The following is a 12,473-nucleotide window of genomic DNA, read 5'->3' as shown; positions in this document are numbered from 1 at the left end:
AGCGTTTCATCGTAGCGCTTCTCCATGAGAGCGAAGTCAGCCGTAACATTTACGCCCTACGTCTCCGCATCAGTTCATCCGTAATCATCACAAACGTGGGATTCCAACGTGTATAAAACCTCCAATACAACAAGTCACCTCCTGCTTTTAGATGAAACATTCAGAGTATAAGTAGAAGCACTTTAATTTCATGTTCCATTACACGCCGCCTAAGCACACAATTACGCTGAGGCACATTCCTCCACATTAGGTGTGACAGAAAAATGGAGGACAGAAATCAAACAAAGATGTAGGAAGAAAAGATTGTCACAGGGAATCAGAGAAGAGTCAGGAAGAAGGTGTCGGCGCGGGGGGGTGGGGGTCCGGAACCTTCTTGGCATCAAGAAAGCGGATCTTGATGGTCCAGTGGAAGTGACGACTCTAACCCAGGTTGTGGACCAAAGATCTGACCGTGTGTGACTTCAGGTTCCTGATCTACGGTCAAATATCAAACATGGCCGCCTCGCCACGGTGACGCTGCTCAACTGGAACTCCCACTCTCGATTTGTTTGGCCTTTCAAAGAGACGCACAACGGGAGAGCTTCCAGTTCTTATTTGTTCATGCGTCCTCGTTCCAACGGTAAAATCAGCAGCAGGAGGTGGTGGTGTTTGTTCTCTCTCTCTCTCTCTCTCTCTCTCTCACTCTCACACACACACACACACACACACACACACACACACACTGATTGTCTTTACTTGGCGGCTGACACTTTGCCAGGGTGGATGTGCTGAAAGGTGTATTAGACGTGATAATGAAGAACACACTTCCACTCTATAAGGAGGCAATTAAAGTGGGGTGTAAACAGCGGGGGGGGGGGAGAGTGTGCGCTCCCTCCCAGGGGGATCCTCCAACATCTCTCACACCTGAGATGCTGCGGCGAGCGCTCGCTCTGACGCCGATGCACAGTGACAGGCAGCGACGACAGGGTAAAACCGTCCGACGGCCGGGGGACCGGAGCGGCCCCGCTCTGGACCAGCGTGCCCAACTACCAGTGACGTCACCGTCTTGCAGCCTCCGTGGATCTACGAGGCTCTCAGTTCCAACCAGTCACATGTTCAACATTCGTTGTGGTAATGTTTTGCTTTTCTCTGACACACGTGATCAACCATGAATGCTGGAACCCAATCCAGTTGGTTGTCCAATCAATGCTGAATGAAAAACAAAACTAAATTATGTAAAAAAAAACAAAAACAAAACAAAACAAAACAAACTTGTCTGTGTGTCTAATTTTGACTAAACGTGTTAACTTTTTTTTTTAGGTTAACGAAATGATCTTAAACCAACGAATACCAGCATCAGCCGTCGTCGGTGTCAAAGGCAAATTACTTTTGTTATTAAATGTTTTTGTAACTTTTTTTTCAACAACATGAATAAAAATGTGAGTGTGTCTCAACCAATGCTGACTGAAGAAGAGACGTCCCGACCTGACATTTCACTCACTTGGCATCACAGCGTCTGGATGAGTTGGTGGCCAACCAAATGCCTGCTGGGATTGGAATCCTTCATATTTTCTCAATTTTTCAAGCTTTTAATCGGAATAACAGAGAAAATGAATTATCGAAAAATAGATTGAAAATTAGTTAATTATTTCAAAGTGAAAATGATCATCTGGAAGGAAATGTGAGTGTTGAATAAATTTGGCAAAGAGGCAAAACTAAGTTAATGCATGCAAAAATCGTGAGTAAGCTGCTTGATTGATTTTTTTTTGTGCTTGTCATTTTTAGTCTGGCAGAATCTGGACACTGTAGAGGGGTCCTTGTGATGACGTTGCAGGTGATTTGGAACATGTTAGCCACCTGAAACTTGAGCAACACAGTAGTGTTTTGACTTACCGCTACTACATGGTAATAAATGCATAGCAAGTACTATAAACTCCACAATGGCACTAACTGGACTTACACGAAATTAAAAGGTGAGTTTTTCTTCAATTTCACGACTGGAAACTAAGTGGCTAATTAGCTAGCTTATTGTAGCCCGTCACGAGCAGTAGACGGCAGATGCTAAACCTCGTTCGAAAACGCCCTATTTGATGGTTGACTTGGTTACAGGTAATTTTACCTACCCGAGAAAACACCAATAAAGTGATTCAGTTTCTAATTTGTGTCTATAGATTCGTTCGGCATGAAATATTTAGTGAAGGAACCTCGTGAAGTGTTTATAGAGCAACAGTTTTAGGAGGCGACCGCTCACTACTGGCTACTAACGTGACAGAGTTCATGTCAGTGTTTTTGTAGGGGGAACCGGGGATTCGCACGTATGTTACAAACTGAGAGGTAAAGTTGGCGACCCGGTGTTTAACAAATGTATTACGACATTTTCAGGAGAGGTGATCATTTGTTAGCATGGAAGGCCGAAAATTGACGCGTTATTGAACCGAGTTTTGTTTTAAGAGATCCAGTAGGAGATAGACGGCAGCTGTGGAGGTCCATATTACGAAAATAAGCCTCTTACAATCACGTTCCTCTGGGCAGCGGAGGAGATTTCCACCTGCCACAGCCACTGACAGAATTATCTTATCCAACGTTCAGCAGTGAGGTTTGCTTCATGCTAAACAGTTGTCATGTTCTTATGGACCCAATCCGGGTCTGGCTTTTGTGTTGGCAGCCTCAGCTCACACTAAGGCTGACACCTCTGGTTCAGCCATGCCTCAGAAACTGCAGAAGAACTCTCAGACTGCACACTACATCGAACTGGGAGGCTACCAGTACTGGCCTGTCCTGGTTCCCCGCGGCATCAGACTCTACACCTACGAACAGATCCCGGGGTTTCTGAGGGAGAACCCCTACATCACGGATGGGTACAGAGCCTACCTCCCCTCCAGACTGTGTATTAAAAGGTGAGAACAGATCAGGGATCAGTAGATTTCCAGCACATTAGGGTTGCAATAATCTCTACAGATTAAGTGCATGGATGCAGAAACCGTGGGTGGATGTAATACCAGCAGTTGTAACAGCTCATGAGCGCAGTGTGACGTTGCCACTCGAGACGTTTTCAAAGAAACATGCCAGCTTTGACGGAGAATACGGTGATTGTCCATCGCCGCCAGAGGGTGGAGACCCCTCTCTTCTCTCTGCTGCATTAAGGAGCTGATACCAATGCTAGTTAGCTTAGCACAATGAATGGTAGTGGATGGGATGTGTTAGCATATGTTTCAAGTTGGCGTCTTCCTTTAAGTGTGCTGTGATTGTGAGTTTTGGTGTAAAAAGTGATGGTGGGAGGTCAGACTTGTGTCATGTGATTGATTGACTGATCGAGCGATTGTCTGTGCAGCCTCTTTATTCTGTCCAATGAGACGGTGAATATATGGAGTCACCTGCTGGGCTTCCTGCTCTTCTTCTGTCTCGGCGTGTACCACATGGCACTGATGCTGCCGGCCATCGGTGCCTCCAGAGAAGACTACGTCATCTACTCCATCGGCCTCTTCTGCTTTCAGGTGGGCTCAGCCAAGACAGTGAGAACTTGAAATACCTCTGCAGTACTTCACAGTACATCGTAGTACCTTAGACGAGTAGCTGGGTTGTCAACCTCATTTGTAGATGACATCTGGTCCCCAGCGGGCTCAGATTAACTGTTGTTAGATTATGATAATGAGCCCCTGTTGATTGTGTGGAGGCAGGATGAACTTGATCTTTGCTGCTTTTACACTTAAAATTATGAAGAAAGATCATGAAACATAAATCAGTTTTTCTTCTTTCATCTGAACATCTCAGCAAGTTTAAGCATCAATAATCATCACCAAGCTCTCCGCTGTGTCCTCAGCTGTGTATGCTGTGTTCTGTGGGTTACCACCTGTTCTGCTGCCACCGCTCAGAGAAGACCAGTCGCCGCTGGATGGCGCTGGACTACGCCGGTATTTCCATCGGCATCCTGGGCTGCTACGTCCCCGGAGTCTTCTACACCTTCTACTGCAACAATGTAGGTCCCTCCTCTGTGTGTTGATCTCAGGTATCAGATTTGATGCTGGTTTTGTTTTTTTACTGACAGAAATGTCATCATCGCATCCGTCATCGGGCCGGTCAAATCGACCCACAAGCGTCTTTACGCATTGTGACATAATCAGTCAGCATTGATGAGGCGTCTGGGAGGCGCCATAATGTCCTGGGGGGAGATTAGAGTTTTGTTGTTCTTGAAATTGTTTTTATTGAATGTTTTCCAAGCTGCAGTCAAATCAAATCAAGTTAGTTTGATTTGCACGGCGCCAAATCACAACAAAAGTTCTATAATGACACTTGACTCATAGAGCAGGTCCAGCACCTCACTACAGTCCTGACACGCACACGCGTACACGCACACGCGTACTCGTACAGGTGGACACATACATGTGGGTTCTTTCTCGCCTGAGATGTTTGCTTGTGCTCCTGTGTGAGGACGAGACGAAGCCTCCGTCTTACGGTTCAGCGCCATGAAGTGTCTGTCTCAAGAACTGCAGCCTCTGTTGTCTGGGATCTTTCAGCCTCACAGGTCCTCTCGCTTCGTCGTTCCTCAGGACGCTGAGACGTCTCGGAGGAATCTGACGTTAACATTTCCCCAGGATGGTCCCCAGAGACGGCGGAGTGCAACATCCTGGGTCTGAGAATCCCTAATTGAATAAAGCTGAAGTGGAGCCCACGGTCTGGCTCGGCTGATTGACTCATTGTTCCTGGTGAATAAGCAACACGACACCTTCGCCGCTCTCGCCGTTTGGAAACCAGCCTCCGATGACACAAGCCAGTTCCTTATTCCAGCCGCCCACCACCATCTTTTTCTTTCATACTTGCTTCTCTTGTCATATATATATTTATATATATATATTTTTTTTTATTTCTAAAGTGTTTGGCTGTGCTTCTCATGTTCGCTTTCCCCCGCATATTGGAAGCGCCGGGTTATTTTGCCCCCAGAACGCAGCTGAAATCTGCTCCAGCTCAAACCAGATGGCTGCGTTCACGGCGTGGTCCGTCACTCCTGTTCCCCACCATATGACACTCGCGAGTCTGGGAGCCGTCTCAGTGAAGCCCCCCCCCCCCCCCCCCCCCCCCCCCATCATTGCCAAGACTGGGGCTCCGCTTCTGGGTGCTCCACTCCTGCGGCCAGCCAAGTCCCTGAAGAAACACAGATTTTTATATTTAGCCAGTCAAACTCTCGTCTCAGCAGTTCGTTAAAGAAATGCAGATTTGAGGGAGAGAACATGGTGTGTGTTGTGAAAGCGGGAGGAGAGAGCTTAAAAAATTTGGCTGGAGCCGAGCAGGGCCTCGTTCCTGGTGCAAATTTATTCACTGTGAAATTCAGCAGGACTCGTCATAGGAGGACGTGTGACTGGACGGAGGCCTGCATCCACACAAACGGACAGAAGGCACCGAGACCAGGCTGTCCAGGCTCGGCTCTGTTCAGACACCAAGTACAGATCGCAGCTCTCACTCCACTTACAAGTAACATTTGAAAACAGTGGGTGTGTTAGCAGATGTCCAGAACTCAGGGAAGTTTGCTACACAAATAAACCCACAACATGAGAAGAGTGCAAGAGAGAAAACTGAAGAAATCCAACTCAGAAGTTTGTTGGATCACAAAAAGTTTGCAACAGTTCGCAACAATCTGGGTTCCTGTTCGTGCCTCTGCTGGTCCAGGTGTTGTTCTCAGATGCTTGCTTGAGTGACTGTTGACACCAGTTTTAAAATTAATATAAAACAAAGAAGTTGAGTCGAGTGTGGCTGGAACAGAAGGCTCCAGACTGGAATTAACCCCTAAAGACACTGAGCACATGAGCTGGGTGTGTTTGTGCTGACCTCTGACCTCTGTCCCTGCAGTACTGGCGTCAGGTGTACCTGGTGACGGTTCTGGCCATGATCCTGGCTGTCTTCTTCGCTCAGATCCACCCTCATTACCTCAGTAAGCAATGGAAGCAGCTGCGCTCGCTCATCTTCTGCTCGGTGGGCGGCTACAGCCTCATCCCCACCGTCCACTGGGTCTGCATCACAGGGGGCTTCTCCTCAGACCTGGTCCAGGTCAGCCCATTCCAGGATGTTTGATGAAGACGATGGTCACGGCTTTTCTCGTGTCTGATGAAGTCAGTCTTTGTTCCTTGCAGGCGTTCGTTCCTCGTGTCCTGGTCATGTACTTCATCGCTGCGTTGGCGCTCGTCTTCTACGTGTCCAAAGTCCCTGAACGCTACTTCCCAGGTGAGACGGCGCCTCTGTTTGGTCCTCACTTTAGTTTTTAGACCATTTAAAAAAAACTCAGCTCAAGTTAGCATTCGTGTTTCCGTTGCTCTTTAATCACTCTGAAATGCATCCTGAGGGTTTTTGTCCACTCGTGTTTCTAACTGCCGTGTTGTCATGCTTTACGTCAAACGTCAGTCGTGTGTGGAGACACTCAGCATCACTTCCTGTCAGTCAGAGTTGTAAATGTCAGCTTTTGGTAGAGCACAGAACTCTTACTGTCACTTTACCCAGTCGTCCAATCACAGTTGAGGAGGGGGCGGGACAAATTCTGTCTTCCTCCAGTACAGCAGTCATGATGTTTCCTCGCCACACAGTGACGAGACAAAGTACCGGCATTTTTACTTCCTCTGATGTTCTGTATCATAGCAACCAGAAAGTGCACTTCTCGTTGCTGTGAAAGCTCAGAGTCTCACTGGTCATGAGAACCTGTGGATGGAGCCTTCAGTCCGTTCTTTTGTGTTTGGTGCTGACTGGGCTGTGACGTCACCGCAGGTCAGCTGAACTACCTGGGCTCCAGCCACCAGGTGTGGCACATGCTGCTGGTGCTGATGTTCTACTGGTGGCACCAGTCCTCCTTCTTCATCATGGCGTACCGACACAGTCACCCCTGCCCCGACGTCCCCCAGCACGCGTAGAACGCCGCTCCAACACGGTGAGGACAAGTTCTCCAGTGGAGCTGCAGCAGCATGTTGGTCAGGCACCTCAACAGGAAGTGCTGCCTCGGCTGACGGCACGAGTTTAGAAAATGTTATATGTCCTGCCTGCAAAACTAAAATGAGGGTTAAAAGGTCCTCCAGGGTTTCCTGAGTGAGGCCTGGTTCTCTTCTCGTTTAAACTGGCTGTTGTTCCTGTTCAGGGTGACAAACGTCTGATGTCACACAGGTGGATGACGTGAGACCCGCGAGGACGCCAGGTCATCTTAAGCCACCAGGACAGACGCGTCCTCACCTGCGAGTGTCTTCAGCAGCCTCATGTGACCGTAGATGGGAATCTAACCCTCGAGATGAGAGTGACGGTCGAGTGCGTGAGACCTTTTGACCGCAGGACATCACACACATTTGACAAGGCTGTCGCCGTGGAAACAGTAAAACTAGAAAAGCTCCAGCGTAAAATAGTTAGTAGGTCTTCGTCACCGTGATGAAGCAGATTCGTCTCCTTAGGCGAGACCCCGCCCTGCAAGTGCCTGGTAATGAAATATCACGCAGCCAGAGGTTCTCAACCTGAGGGTCGAGAATATCTGGTGTACATTCACTGATCCTGTTTAGATTGGTTGAATCGTTGGCCTCGACGAGAACCGCTCGAAGAACGTCTCCAGAACGACAGATGGGACGAGCAAGTAGAATGTGAGGAAGAACGGTCTGAGGATGGCGGCAGGTTGTGAGATCATCATGAGAGATCGTGTTTAGTAAAAGTAAAAATACACAGACAGAGGCGATGCAGTAGTGGAGCGTCGCTGCCTTCGCGTCAAAGATCTTCCTGATAAATTCAGTTTTAAGAGGAGACACCAAAGACTCCAGCTGTGTAGCGTTCCCTGTGACCAGCCACCAGGGGGCACCAGTGAGACTGTTAGACCTTTTCAACTGTGTCCCAGCTCAGTATTTTAAATTAATGCTGACAGTTAAAACATACAAGTACTACTTGTGTACTAAAAGTTACCAGACTCCAGGAGGCTCAGTACTAAAACCTGGGAAGAAGTTATTTTTCCGAAGCCTGGTGGCTTTTTAGGGTTGATTCTGATATTTCAGTGGGATCAAATCTCCAAAGTATATTGACTGATGTTTTTAATAGAATATATATTTATATATTAAGACTGTTTGTCGTGGGCCGGGGTGTCGGCAGCTCCAGCGCTAACCCCCCTGGAGGAGGTGCAGCGTTTCTTCAGTCCGGCAAGATAAAGGCGCTGGAGGAGCGGAGGCTCGGCCGCTCGTGTGTATTTGCTTATCTGCGCTCCTAAACGCTGCTGTAGTCAAACACAAAGATGAGTTTCGTTTGTCAAACCCCAAACAGCAAATAGTCTGGATTACTTCAAGGCTCATTGCCACTGATAACTGTGTGATATCATAAATGTAGTTTTTGTACCATGAGCCTCACACGAGCAGCTCCTGCAGGTTCAGTCCCCACCGTCTGATCAGCGGCGCCTCGTGAGGTCACGTGACTGTGGAACTTCTGTCTCAAGCTCATTCAGGGTGATGTGCAATGTTTAAGGTCGTTGTTGTTTTGTATTTATGTCTCAATTCCTAAATGTAACAGAGCGCTCATATTTCAGTTGTCCTGTGAGTACATGTTGCTTCAGCAGCTCAGTTGGACTCCGCCCACCGGCGGTGTGGCTGGAGCACAGACGCTGTGTCCTTCTGGTTGAAAGTCGTTGGTTTACTGTTGCGTCTCCTGGTGTTGGGAATCGCTCTTTTTGTATTAACTTATTGACGTCTGTCCGCGACGCGCGAGTGAGTGGATTTGCCTGAGGATGCGTTCGTAGCAGCAGAAATTCTGTCTTGACTTTTCATACCTGAACAATCGAACTCTGAAACTTGACTGTAAATAAATTAACATGTTGAAATTGTTAATGTGCCTCGTCTCCATTTAGATGAATGTTTTTATTGCATCCGACAGCAGTAAAGTAACATGATAAATACAGTAGGTGGTGAATCAATGGTTTCCACTGGCGACTCAGAGGCTGCAGGTGAAGGTGAAACACAGTGATGGAGGCCTGGAGCTGAACGGCACCGTCCTCCTTCAGTGTCCCTCGAGACAGCAGGTAAAGAGGTCTGGTGACGGTCAGCGTTACAGTCAGCAAATCCCATGAAAAGATCCAAAACCAACAGGACCAAATATTGATTATTACCCTGCTTGTAAAAGAAATGAAGCGACCTGGGAGGCAAAGTTGGACTACGCCAGCAGTTTGGGATCGGGCCGTTGTCCACAGAGCCAGAGACCCTCCACTGGTGAGCCACGCTAGTTAGCTTAGCACAACCAATGGTCACGGAAGGAACAAGAGGAACGCGCCAACTGGTAAATACGCACAATGATCCGTCTTCCACAGAGCCCGATGAGAGACCACGCTAATTAGCAAACCTGTCAAAGTAACCAAATAAACTTTTCTCCAGAGTGTCTTTGTCTGCATTCCTACATCGAGGGTTGTGTGCAGCCTTTGTTTTTGAAATGATTGAAAGTTCAAAATCAGACATCCGGAACTACTTTCCTGACTGGGCGCAGTGATTTGACGCAGCACCTCCAAAGCTCCACTAGAACTTGGGTCAACAGAACCAAATGTTTGTTGAGGACTAGAAGAGCGACTGCTGCTCCTGATGAGGAGGAGGATTCCTGCTGGACACACCAGCATCCTGGACCGGAGCTAGCTGATGCTAACACTTCCCACCCACTACCAGCCATTGGGCTAAGCTAACTAGCCTGGACCTGAGCTAGCTGATGCTAACACTTCCTACCCACCACCAGCCATTGGGCTAAGCTAACTAGCCTGGACCTGAGCTAGCTGATGCTAACACTTCCTACCCACCACCAGCCATTGGGCTAAGGTAAGACGGGTCTCTATCTTGTCTCTGGGGACGAAGGAACATGAGGTTTTCCCAAAACAAAGTTGGTCTTTAAAACCATTTTTGAATCTGAGAAGTTCACAAAACTCTGTTATGCAAGCGACAACATAGCACTCGCTAGTTTTGATACAACAGGATTATGAATTTAAAATAAGTGATTTTGAGATAGAAATACCAGATTATCTCCAAAATAAAACATGTTTAAGGAGTATATTGTAATTCAGGCATATATAATCGCTCAAAACTTTGGGTGAAGTGTTTCGACCGAGATATTGTTGGGGTTGGAGTTCTTAAGTTATTTGTTAATGATGAGAAAGAACGCAACACCATCAACATGTGCTTTACCTGATGGCGCTGTTCCTGTTCATCATTCAGCAGAAATGCTTCTGAATTATTGTTACGTTTACCTTGGCTCAGAGTTCCCAAGTGACCAACCCTGGACGAGCGTTCTGGTGTGGCTTCGAATTTCATTTCTAACTGAATTTGTTGAAACTTCATAAATCTGAACTGTTTTGAAATACAAACAGGCTGCAAGGAACAAAACAAAACAAAACAAAAAAAAGTTAAGAGCCTAAATTTTTAACCAAACCCAATACAGGAAGTACAAGAAATCCCTTCTAGTAACGCGACACAAGTCACAGTCTCGTGACGCTGGAGAGAGAGAGAGAGAGAGAGAGAGAGAGAGAGAGACTACCATGAAGTTATGCATAGTCCAAGAAAGCTAAGTGGTTAAAGAAAACTCCCAAACGATTCCACAGACACCACAATGGTGATTTGTGTCGAGGTTTCCGAGGTACTTGTGCAGCAAGGCGGAGCCGAGCTCAAGTAAGGCTTTGCGGTGCTAAGAGACATCTCGGGGGACCCGAAGGCCCCAACCCGATGCGTGTTGCAGCGAGTCACATGAAGAGCTTAGAAATCACAGTACGACGTCGGAGTGGGTTTCCTCCCAGTTCTTTACAAGCGTTAGGATGCAGCATAAAAGGCTTCTCAGCAAACGGGTACAGCTCAGAGATGTGGACACGTCACGCACGCCACAGCGTTCCTACTCAAACTGAGGTGTTGGTCAGAAACAAGGATTAGGACTCGTTAGCTTCTGTGATTGAAGATGTTCCCAAACCCCAAAAAACGCCCAGGGCTACTAAACCGCAACCGTTAGAGAGGGAAGACGTGGGAGTCACTGCTTCGAGGGGAAAGGTGCTGCCCCGAACGGGTCGAGCTCCAGTGGCTGCGAAGGCGGCGGCGGCTGCTGCTGCTGCTGAGGTCCACTGTGGATGACCAGTTCCGTGAAGGGCACCGCCCCAAAGTCATCCATGGTTTTGCTTTCCCCGAGAGTACTGTGAAGAGAAGCCGCCCAGGACTTTCCGCTGGCTGAGCCCATGTCGCTCTTGCTGTCAACGAGGCCTTGGTAGTGGCTGTGGCGGCTGCCGTCCTGAGGGTGGAAGGGTTTGGCTCCAAACGGGTCTAGAAGCGAGTCGTCTCCTGCCAGAGACGCCGCTTTTTCCTTGCCCTCGGCCATCGTTACATCAACGCTGATGTTCTCTTTAGAGTCTGATGTGCTGAGGAACTCGTTGCTGCTCTGCGAGTCTCTGCGGCCGACCTTCTTGTGTCTGCGGACTCGCTCGGGTGTGCGGAAAGTAGGCTTGCTGGGCTTACGGCCTCCCGTTGGCGTACCGTGGTGGCGTTTGCCGTTACTGCCGCCACTTGAGGCCTCTTGTTTGTTTTTTCTCTGGCGTGACGAGAGCTTCTGGAGGCTGCGCTGCTTCAGACGCTGCTGCTGAGGACTCGGTGGCTCCTCATAGGACGGCAGGAAGATGTCTTCTGCACTTCGTGATGTGGTTGGAGGTGGACCGGCGTGGCCCGGCTGGAAGGGGGAGAAGCCGAAAATGTCGATGCTCTCAGGGGAGACAGGTGGCGTTTGGCCCATGGGAATATCGCTGCCGCTCTTGCTGGACTTCGACAGGTTGCGGCTGAATGGCGCTTTGGTAAAAACATCAAACTCGTCTCCGGCTTGCTGCTCTTGGCTGACCTGCCTGAAAGGCGCTTTGGCAAAGATGTCGGTGGTCTCAGGGGGTCCGGTCGGAGAGTCCCCGCCGAGGAAGGGAACGGCACCAAAAACATCCACGGCTGATCCAGCTCGGGCTCTGCTGGGCGACTGTGGCGGCGTGATCACGCCCGCCTGCCCCTGAGGACTTCGCCTCCTGGCTGCTCCTCTCTTGGAGCGGCTCTTCACCTTGCTGGGGTCGCAGTCCGAGTCAGAGCTGTGCTTGTCTTCATCCTCCTCGCCCTCTTCCTCCGAGTCCATCAGCAGAGGTCTCTGCCCTAAATTCTCAGGTTCGGTGTCGTCGCCGTGCTCACTGTTCAGCCCTTCATCCTCTTCCAGCTCCTCATCCTCACTGCTTTTTGGTGAAGGAGGGTCGGACTCGAAGTCGCTGTCTGAGTCTTCTCCTGGTCTGCTGTTGCTCTTCCTGCCTGCCTTTGGCTCCTTGGCGGCGGGCAGCTGCGGTTCCTCGGTAGTGGTTGAGATGGAAGCAGGAAGCTCTTCCTCCTTCTGCTCCGTCGTCTCCATGTTGTTTCCTGCTGGCAAAAACAGAAACACAAGAGTGAAAAATGTCCTCTCACCGGGTTTCAACTTTATTAACAGAAGGGTGACAGAAGTACTTTGACATCGTAAAGGACCACACAACCTTC

The 12,473-nt window shown here is 48.8% G+C and overlaps 2 protein-coding genes across 4 annotated transcripts in view; one reads left to right on the top strand and one right to left on the bottom strand.

Moving 5' to 3' along the window:
* Positions 1-1,800: 1,800 nt before the first annotated feature.
* Positions 1,801-8,798, top strand: paqr3a (progestin and adipoQ receptor family member IIIa). 2 transcript variants are annotated; one of them, XM_086205784.1, is made up of 8 exons: positions 1,801-1,952; positions 2,645-2,876; positions 3,311-3,473; positions 3,800-3,955; positions 5,821-6,018; positions 6,102-6,192; positions 6,727-6,886; positions 7,117-8,798. In XM_086205784.1, the coding sequence occupies exons 1-7, from the start codon at positions 1,892-1,894 to the stop codon at positions 6,867-6,869; spliced, it is 1,044 nt and encodes a 347-aa protein (XP_086061910.1). In that variant the 5' UTR covers positions 1,801-1,891; the 3' UTR covers positions 6,870-6,886; positions 7,117-8,798. The 2 variants fall into 2 exon arrangements, with proteins under 2 accessions (XP_086061910.1, XP_086061911.1); XM_086205785.1 differs by having other exon boundaries at positions 7,091-8,798.
* Positions 8,784-12,473, bottom strand: part of bmp2k (BMP2 inducible kinase) — a 42,937-nt gene continuing 39,247 nt past the window's right edge. For both annotated transcript variants that reach the window (XM_086205782.1, XM_086205783.1), the window contains exon 16: positions 8,784-12,359. In XM_086205782.1, the coding sequence (XP_086061908.1) occupies positions 10,960-12,359 (1,400 nt within the window). In that variant the 3' untranslated portion in view covers positions 8,784-10,959. The remainder of the gene's footprint in view (positions 12,360-12,473) is intronic.

Source organism: Aulostomus chinensis, chromosome 6 (assembly GCF_037954235.1).
Source record: "Aulostomus chinensis isolate RoL2024-O1b breed Wild chromosome 6, RoL_Achi_v1.0, whole genome shotgun sequence".
Taxonomy (NCBI): domain Eukaryota; kingdom Metazoa; phylum Chordata; class Actinopteri; order Syngnathiformes; family Aulostomidae; genus Aulostomus; species Aulostomus chinensis.
The sequence above is the reverse complement of the archived record's forward strand: the minus strand, read 5'-3'. Positions and strand labels throughout refer to the sequence as shown.

Bases quoted from the DNA above. Each gene is read 5' to 3' on its own strand.
- paqr3a (XM_086205784.1), top strand. From the start codon at position 1,892: ATGCATAGCAAGTACTATAAACTCCACAATGGCACTAACTGGACTTAC. The intron at 2,877-3,310 runs GTGAGAACAGAT...TTGTCTGTGCAG, and splicing joins TCCAGACTGTGTATTAAAAG to CCTCTTTATTCTGTCCAATG. The intron at 6,019-6,101 runs GTCAGCCCATTC...TGTTCCTTGCAG, and splicing joins TCTCCTCAGACCTGGTCCAG to GCGTTCGTTCCTCGTGTCCT.